The sequence below is a fragment of the Nilaparvata lugens genome, chromosome 5 (assembly GCF_014356525.2).
Source record: "Nilaparvata lugens isolate BPH chromosome 5, ASM1435652v1, whole genome shotgun sequence".
Taxonomy (NCBI): Eukaryota; Metazoa; Arthropoda; class Insecta; order Hemiptera; family Delphacidae; genus Nilaparvata; species Nilaparvata lugens.
The window spans coordinates 59,120,554-59,131,092 of NC_052508.1; the positions used below are offsets into that span (position 1 = coordinate 59,120,554).

At 32.6% G+C, this 10,539-nt stretch overlaps 1 protein-coding gene across 1 annotated transcript; it reads left to right on the forward strand.

The window, feature by feature from the left end:
* The first annotated feature begins 5,331 nt into the window (after positions 1–5,331).
* On the forward strand, positions 5,332–10,201 carry LOC120351648. The gene is made up of 6 exons (XM_039429559.1): positions 5,332–5,666; positions 6,260–6,697; positions 7,701–7,800; positions 8,260–8,349; positions 9,474–9,629; positions 10,030–10,201. The coding sequence occupies exons 1-6, from the start codon at positions 5,332–5,334 to the stop codon at positions 10,081–10,083; spliced, it is 1,173 nt and encodes a 390-aa protein (XP_039285493.1). The 3' UTR covers positions 10,084–10,201.
* Positions 10,202–10,539: the final 338 nt, after the last annotated feature.

The following is a 10,539-nucleotide window of genomic DNA, read 5'->3' on the forward strand; positions in this document are numbered from 1 at the left end:
GGCAGGTATGAATGCATAAGCACCAAACAAAGGTTTTTATTTTTTGCTTTCGGTGAGACAAAAAAGTGACGGACGGATTTTCACCAGGAAGTTGGAGTTTAGCCTCTTTACAACGTTGGCGTTTTGTTTTGAAATAGCCGAAGCATGAACAGATTTATGGGGAAGTTCAGATGATATTCACGGGCGCAAAAAGTTGCCAAGAATGCCGTAGCTTATCGCCGGTGGAAAGTTCCAACAGTTGATGTTCCAATAAAAGCCGTTAAAATGTAAGTTTATTCTTCACCCCATTGTGTACGTTGCCACTAGGAACGTATTTGATGGCCATCCTTGCTTGATAATCGTCACAATGGAGACCATCAATTCTGCACAATTCAGCGGTCACAATAGGCTGGGTGGTCCATGCTAATACTCAACTGCAAAATAAATAAATGATGATTTTTGTCATTCACAATACATTAAACTCGAAAATAATGATGATATATCACGTACATCTTATAGGTATGAGACTTAGTATTCGTTCATGAAATTGTCATTACATTCCTTATTTTCAAACGTCCATGTGACAGGTAAAAATGAATAATCCTTTTTTATCTAATTTATGATTGTGTTTTATATCTTTCCCACAACTATAAACTATCATAATATTATCTTTTTAATTTTGTAGAAAAAAATTAGACTCAACGGCCAAACGCCGATCAGATCTACTAATTAACTATGTGGATACGAACCCACCTGAAGCTGTAGGTCTACTCAGCTTTTATCATCATCTTTGTGATTACCAACGCACCATTCTATAGCTTCTGTCAGCATCACCCTCACAAAAAAAGCTTGATATTACTTTATACCAGTTACTATAATGTTGTCTGATCGATAAATAATTTTTGATGATCGTATCCAGTAATCATTATTCAAAGAATATCCAAACATCTAATTGATGCTATTAAATTACTTGAGAAATTCATATGAAGGAAGTAATATTCGTATCTATATCTGAATTCAAGTTTTTATCATTTTGATTGAGCAATGCCAAGGCCACCTCCAATACATACACCTCTGTATTAGAGGTGGCTATGGCAATGCATTTTCCATTATATCTGATAAAAGGGAGGAACAAGACGTTTTCTAACATTAAAGAACCATTTGAAATAAGATATGATAAACATGAAAAGATAACACAAGATGGAGAGAATGCGCAAGAAAAAGCATAATTGGTGAAATTACTATTATTAGTTATTAAATTATCAGTTATAGTAAAGGATCAAATGCGTTACACAATATTCTCAAGCATTCACAAATATTGTTCTCAGTGAACATTGAGCTGCGAATACGCATAATCAGACTAAATCAAAATAAAACAAGGCCTTATAAAAAAGAATAATGATGAATTATTCAATAAGCCGAGGCGTTCCGCCTGCTAATAATAATTATCATTATCAGTGTTATTCGTTTGGTAGTATTGATTGATTCTGCTCAGATTTCACAAATCAGAAGCTTTTAATGTTCATGCAATCAGTCTTTCTTGTTTCTTAGGACGACATCGCAAATAAACAAGATTCGTGAATATCGCTTGCTTTATAGAATAAGATATGATTCCTGTAAATTGCTTAGAATCATTCCCATTATAGAATGTGATACGAAATATCCTAAGGTAGGTCTACTATTGGATTATCCAATAAGGAATTATTTCCGACCAATTAAATCTATTATGGTTCATTGAGACAGTCACTCGAAACACAATAAACTATTGTTGAGGTTTGGGGTTCACGCAGTGTATTGGTTGTGCAAAGAATAATATTCAAGTTGACGTTTCCTGATGACATCTATAGACAAAAATGAGGTAACTTCTTTTCATATTTAAAAAGTGGAAATTTAACACAGTCACAATGCCAGCACACAAACGTATCTTATCAAATTCAAATGAAAAAGTTTATGATTTTTCTCTTAGTACTTTTTCAACATGTTCACAAAACCATGATTGCAATAAGAGTTGTTGAGTCATTGCGAATGAACTTAATGTTGATTAAAAGTTTACTTAAGCTGCTTTTACACCGGAGTTAATAACACAAGTTAATAGTCAACTGATGTTAATCACAAAAGTCAATAACATCATGTAGAGTTGCGTTTACACCGGAGTTGATAACATGAGTTATTAATAAAAAGTTGTCAACTTGACTGAATCGACAAAAATTTCTCTTGACACAAGTTGATAACTCGTGTTTTTAACAGAAAATTCCTTGTTATCAACAAGATTTATGTTATCCATCGAGAGTCGGTAAAGATCAAAGGAAATATGTTATGTTAATAACAAAAACCTCTTTTATCGTATTATCTTTTGTTAATAACAGGTTACTATCTCCCCCGCAACCCCCTCGCCCAGCATCCCTACCCTACAACTACAGCTGCAGCCAAAACACGTGACAAAGCTATTAACTTTTGTTGATAACAAAACTAGCAGCCAAAAGGAAATGTTATTAACTTTTGTTGAAAACTTTTGTTTTAAACTCTGGTGTAAACGCACTATAATTCATTTACATTAGATCAGATTAAGATCATTATGTTAATGATCACACACATGTTTCAATTGAATTTTGAAGACATTTTTTTCTTTTTATTCAGGCTGTTATATCATATGAATACTCTAGTTGAATGTAATCATATGGAAGTCAATTATATTGATAACAAGATCTTGTTAATAACAAGGAATTTTCTGTTAGAAACATGAGTTATTAACTTTTGTCAAGAGAAATTTTTGACGATTCAGTCAAGTTAATAACTTTTTGTTAATAACTCGTGTTATTAACTCCGGTGTAAACGCAGCTTTAATGTCCTAATGTGTGTAAAAATAGTCATGAAATTCAAATAGTGCATGATAAACAGTTTCATTAGATCTCATCTGAATATGAGTCATCTTTGAAAACCTGGCAGCCATATAATATATAATAAAGCAGCTATATATCATTCACTATCGTAGACATTTTCAGGTTGCACTTGAAATATACAACAGTTCTGTTCATCTGCTCTCATAATTTGTTAGATGAATTCCACAATGATTATAATTTTCAAGTTATTAGCCAAGAAATAAGAGTTCCTCCAATTTTATACCAAGGTGTTTTTACATCAAAATATTCCCAGTGAAATTGACATTTCTCAAGAAACCCTGAATAGATAAAAGAAGAGAAAGATTAGTATTTGAATGCTTTATCGCACCGAATAAGTGGATTGCAAGAAACTTGCGACTATAGTGGCTTCAGTATCCCATTTTTTCAAAATGAAGAGTTCAATAATAATTCTCAAGAACAACTGATCCCGAATATCTCCAAGTCATCCCGAAAATATTGGATTGGAATCATTCCATGAAAAAAAACACCAACAATCAACATTCTAACTCCAACATTTCTGTCCCACCAAAGTCATTTTTTGGACAGTTGACTCTCAGAGTTGAACGTCTCTTCTCTCTGTCCCTGGACAGTTCTCTCCCACATTTATCTTATCTACGCTATAAGCATCTCTTCCTGCAATCTTCCCGCATTTATTGCGTGAATGCAGATTATTCCTATGAAACTTGAACTACTCGTAATATTATCTTGTAGGATCTCTCAATAATTTTATATATTGTATATTTCTTGTAATCGGGCATTTCTAATCATTTTATATCAATTTAAATTTATTCAAAAACAAAAGCACACAAGATAAGATCAAAATACATAGGCTGAATCAAAATATAAACAAACACTGGAACTTTTTAAACAAGTAATTAAAGATATAAAATTCTTCTTTAGACGATATCATATATAGTAATCATAAAATAAATTATATCAATGACAGATAGATTATTTATGTGTAAGAAATTTTTCTCGAAACTATATCAAGTGTATTTCGGTTTTGTTTTCGAGTCTTTTTAATCCGTAAATGTCAAATCAACGTAACAGTTGTTATTTAGGTGACTGAAGTACATTTCATGACATTCATTGACTATATTCTTGAGTATTCAACTTTAATAGGTTCGATAAAAATTATTTATATTTCGTAACTCAGTTTCCTCGTGTCTCCATCCAAGTATATGTCAAGGTATCACTTGCTACTTTGAACTTATGTACACTTTTGAATTCATATTTGCCAGCTTTCAGATCTTCTAGCTACAGAAGTGGGCATTTCTAAGTATTTAAATTCAAGTTCATATTCAAATACAAACCTATTAGCTAATAACAGTTTGCTTCTCCGGTCAAAGCAATCAATAACAGTTACAATAATACAAGTGAATGGAAGCCAAACCTTACTTGACTGAGGTGACTCTTAAGAATTGTTGAAAATAGTCTATATTATTGTTTTCTTCCTGGGGCATATTGCATGTAAAAATACAAACTAATAATATCACAGAAGTCATGTGGTTGTTAAAATAGGAAAGTATTCAACTATTAGCTTGTATCATGGATCAGGGCCCTGGTTGAAGGTCAGCCCAGATTTTTTAAGGATCTCTAAATTCTCAAAGATCTCAAAATAACGTTACCGTATTTCAATATAATCTCACCACATCTCATGAAACATGTAAAATTCAAATTTTTCGTTGGATATTTCATATAGCTCGATTTCTGTAATTGAAGATAATACTTTGCCTTATACCAATAGGAGAAAAAGATATTTCATAGTAAGATCTTTATTAGTAAGAAAAGGCATATCTAATATTTGTTAAAAGCTCAATATTTGTGACAAAAAACTGGAGACATACGGAATATTTATCCCAAATTCTTCAAACAAGAGATGACCAAATTGGTTTTTTTAGTGGAGATATGTTTATATAGATAGTAAATCTGTCTATATCTATATAGACATTAGACAGTGAAGCTTTCCTCTTTACATTTTTCTTTTTATGAATTTTTTTTCATCTCAGTGTCCATATGATTCTTTGTTCTGTATTACATGGTTTGTGCCCATGTAAGATATTTAAGTGCATATTTTTCCACCTCTCATCTTTTCTCCTGGAAAGTAGTTTCAGCAATAAATTTAAGATAGAATTTTTTATAAAAAAAAATATTTCTATTGTTAAGACGCTTTTTTTGTTATTTAATCTATTTTGTTTTTATTTTATTTCACTCTTGTTTCATTCTTAGCTTGTTATTTATTTTAAATCTAATTTTTGAATGAAGAATGTTGTAATGCTTCAAGGAGACATACAAGGGTTTAACCAGTTGTCTCCATGTGTGTATTTATGCAAATAAATGAATAAATTATTTACTATCGATAGAATCTCTAAAAATTTGTATCCATAGTATCTATTATCGCTATGAATCAGGTTTCCTGTCCAATCAAATCATTTACTTTTACCTGTTGCTCATGCAGCCAAATGCACAAAAACAAATCGAAGACATCAGGCACATGCGCTCCATTTCGTGTGCACTCAAGTCGACTGGCATCAAGAATAGTCGGGTGGCATGCCACATCCTGCTACTAGTGGCTTGCATTGTCAACATCCTCATGAGCATGTCTTCAAAGTGGCACGACCTTGAGAGTCGCATTCTCTGCCTGAGAGACCTGCAGAGTCTGCTGCTCATTCTGATCTATTTCATTATTATGGGCCAGGATGGGCGAGTGCTCGAGAAATTCTGCGATATCATGGACGAACAGTTTTCCGGCCGAATCGAGATTCAGCAATTTGATGAGATAAACAGGTGAAGTTGAATCTAAGATATTGTTGAATAATTGGGTAATTTGAATATTTTTAGGGAAAACATCATCTATAGAAAAAATTATTTAGAATTAATTTCGACTCTTCATCAATCCTTGATTGCTATCAAGCTTTTCTAACTAGGAAATTTTCCTCTTGCTGAATAGAAAGATGGTGATACTAAAAGAAAGAACTGAAAAAAGGCTAATCTTGTACTTTCAAGAATCACTAGTCAGTAGGCCAAATTCATATCCCATTGATAATTTTGGTTCGGTAGATTCTAAGTTTTGCCATTACAATAAATTAAAAATATAATTTCATTTATATTTCAAGCACAACTCGCAATGTTGATATGTACTTGAATGAGAGCTATGGTTGTAGATTGGATGACTAATAATGAGAGAATCATCATTCATCATTCTACATAAATTCAATCAATTCTGCATGTTGATATAACCTGAGTGACAATATATGGAAAATCCCACGTGAAGAATAGACGATATGATTCAACTCATGAGATATGTAATATGAAGCTTGAAACATACATGCTATAGACAATTTATTTTAATATCTATTTCAATTTTCCATTTTTGATAGGAACTTCAGAGTTGCTAACAGCTTGAATGTGAAGAAATACTGTCGCAACTTCTTAATATTTTTGTTGGTTCGTAATTCGGCCATGGCATTTGTGCCGATGATCTATTCGATTTTGCTGGTGATTTCCGCGGTGATGAAAGATGACTACGAGAAACTGAACCACCTACCAGTCATCATCAACTTCCATTACCCTGAACGACACGCCTGCTGGCAACTGCAACTGGCTCTCAATCTTTTCGCTACTTATTTCTATGTGATAAACATATTTCTGTCATATATTTTCACTATGAGTGGTATCTTCATATTCCATAACATCAGTTACCACTTCGAGCTACTTTCTTCATACATTCAAGAATTTGATAAGCTGGAATTATTGGAAGATATCAGACTCAAATTTATGATGAAACAATTGACTGCATACCATCAGACTATACTCAGGTACGTATCAAATGAATTATCAACTGAGGCACTAATGCTATAAATAGTAGCCTACTGTCCTGATAAACAGGCTTAAACCATTGATAACTTAGTTGATGAATGAAACGTAGAAGCGAATTTGCAAATAAAGAAGCTTAGATCAATGAAAAGTGGGGGATTAGAATGAAAAAAAAATGATTGTGGTTTGTATGGAAATGTTGAGTGGCATATATGTAAAGACTGAGTTTGGAATAGTATTATTTATTGTTTGCATAGTTTATGAATACTTTTCCGCTAGGGCTACTCTTTAATATAAATAGAAATATAAATTCAAGTACCCTTTTAAAAATTGTTTATTCACAACGTGTTTCGGCTATAAGATGCCATTATCAAGTATTGATAAACCTACAATCATCAAGACTTATTTGATTATATGATTCTTCATCATATTGCCGAACCATGTTGTGAATGACCAATTTTAAAAAGGGTACTTAGATTTCTATTTTTATTTATGAATACTGTTTATTACATAGCATACATTGTACACTGAACATAGTACAAGTGCTTCATAATTCATATGAATACACTTTGTAGAATAAAATGATTACATTTACTACTTGCTGGCCCGGCAAACTTCTTACCATATTTTTATAATTTATAGCCATTTTTATAATATGATCCACTTGGGTTTCGCTATAATAAGATTTCGTCAGTTTCCAATTCGACATTGGAAGTGGTGAAAATGCCAGAGTGACGCACAGTGAAATTGATTACTTTCTTTTTTCCATCGACAATAATATTTGCTTTCCTTCATCTATGTCTACTGCTCCGTATCTCTCTTATCCAACTACTTTTTAGCCCATACCATTATATGGTATACAATCTTCACATTTCTTAGCTGAATCATAATATAAGTTATAGTAATTTCTATATTTTTACTATATTATGCAACTATATCATTAATTTACTTATTACTATATTTTTACTGAATTTTGTATAATTTTTTATTCACTTTATTTTGCAGAATTCATTCGAGCTTCGACGAGCACTGTCGATTTCTAATATTTGGCTTCAGTTTTGCTGTTACATTCCAAGCTTGTACGTACATCTACAGCATTGTGGAGGTTGGTGAAATTGATTCCGCTGAAACACTACCTCTATTCATTTCATTTTATGAGAAGAATATTTTTTGAATTTATAAGAAAGAGATCAATCTCTAGTAATTCATTCCAACTTACCTTAATGTGATTCATAAGAATTTCTCTGACATAATGTATGTGCTTTTCATGATAACACTCCAGAATAGAAAATTTGAATTCGTCTGTTTGATTAAATGATTCGAATTCTTGTAATAGGTACTGTATAAGTTCATTTATCTAATACAACTGCAGAGCAATGAAAGAAGAATTTAAAGTTTTATTACAGATCTATGTTTACTTAGTCTATGGTTTATTCTGCCCAATATTTCTTGTAAAAAAATTACTTCTTACATCTACACAATTAAAATTTAAAACATTAAATAATATGACTAATACATGGGCAAAGATCATAATATTTAGGCTAACAGTGCTTGATGTTTACAGATGAGAGAATCAAAATATGTCATCCAGCTATCTTTTGCGTTGGTTCTGCTTTACGCGTTTTCTATATACGGACAAAAAATTGTTGATGCGGTAAGTTCTGAAGAAAACTTCAAAGTACAAGACAAGTGATTTATCAATTATTAGTAACCTCATGAAACCTTTATGGTATACCTAGAACTGAGTGCATTGTAAACGTAGAGTGGAAATCTCATTGAGTTCTATTGTCGATATTGTCACGATGATTATCGAGATTGAATGCGTCTATGTGCAATAGGAAGTCGAATCATGCATGAGCCGAAAATAAAATTAGAAAAGTGTCATTGAAACACGTTGTGACTTGCATCTAGCTAAACGTACCCGCAAGTTTGATTGTTCCTACTTAACCTATTTCGAACTAGTTTGATTGTTCCTACTTAACCTATTTCGAACTATGTGTGACTTTATCTAAATTTTGGAGAGGAATAGCACAAGGTTACCTTCTTTTTTCTCTCCCTATCATTTTGATGATGTACTTATGTATGGATCAATAAAGAATAGAGGATAAGAAAGAATAAAGAATAATCAAGTTCCAGATATTTTTGCTTGCCTGCAAGCTTGGTCATGCATAATCAAGTGTTCACTTGCACATAATACGAATCCAATGTGATCACACACAAAGTATGTAGGCATCTTATGCCTACATAAGAATGCCTAATACTCCACATGGAGTAAATATGGCCATCAATTTGAAAATGAAATGACACAATTCAACCATTATAATGAATAAATATTTCTCATTAAATTTATTTCATTAGGAAATAAAATAAATAAATAATCTTATTCCGAATTGGTAGTAAAGTGTAATAATCTATAGGAAGTCCTATAAAGCTCGTTTTACATTCAGTCACCAGTCTCGGCCACCAGTGGGTCGCCAGAGACCATACAATGGCGGCCTAAAGCACGCTGGGACACAAGAGAAACACCAGGATTGACTACCGGGCTGACAACACGAGTGAGTCACCAGCTGGATCAACGATTGTCGGCCGTCAGAATCTGGTGATCCCAGAGTAATGAGCGCAATAAGAACTAATATCCCCCGACTCGTTCGGAAATTTGACTACTCACTGTCTCTCTGAAAGCAGAAGTTTTAATATTACATTGATATTCATAGATAAAATGCATGTAGATTCTGTGTAGGGTACGAAATAGTGTTTACCTCGATTTGACATTTGCAGGGCGAACTTGTGAATCAATCAATTTACGAATGCAACTGGACTGAGAAGCCTTTGTGGTATAAGAAACACTTATTGATCATGCTTATTCGATCATCTCAAAGTATTGAATTCCATTGTTTTGAATTGGTGTCAGTGAAGAACACATTTTTCATGAAGGTAACCAAGATTCCTGCTGTAATAACGTGCTATTTTCCTTTCTGTATGAGCATGCTAGTCAAACTGAGGTAGAATCAAAAATCAATTGATCTAATCGAATCTCAACCGATCCTTCATGCTTCATATTGTGATTTTCATACTCTTTTTCTATAAATAAAAATATTAATCTGAGTACCTTTTAAACTATTTTGTCACGTCATGTTTCGGCCATTAACTAATGCCATCATTTACAATAAGATGGCGCATCTATTTCTATTTACGAAATCATTTCACAAACAGGTTGAGTATTCTCCTTCATCTATGTTGAAGGAGAATGTGAATTTGAAGAGTTTCTGTAACGTCCATTTCGAATAGAATATTTAATTTAAAGAATATAGAATTTTTAATTTATATTTTTTAGGTGCTGCAAACGACTTATACGTACTTCAATTTCCTGAAAGATACCAACAAATGAAGTTTCTCCATTAGATGATGAGCCGTTACATAGAAACTCTATCCTAGAACTGTTGGATTTATTGTTTCTACATTTTCTTTGGGATATAGATGTTTGTAAAATATTTTGATACTGTCAAAATGGATTTCTTAACAACAGGCAATTTTATTAATAATGTAATATGTATTCAATAATAAATATTCCACCAATTCCTCTCTCTTGCTCTGTCTCTCTCACCTTTTCTCTATCTCTCTGTTTCTCAACCCTCTCTCACACACTCACTCTCTAACACAAACTCTCTCTCTCTCTCTTTCTCCCATAAATAACTCCAATCTAAACTTCCTCTCTTTCTATCCTTCTGTTTTTCTCTCTTTCTCTCACTCACTATCTTTCACTCACAATTTCTCTAAGCAAATAAAATAGAAAAGTCGTGAACAACAACTGCAACTGTGAATAGAGTCATAGAAGAGTTGAGCC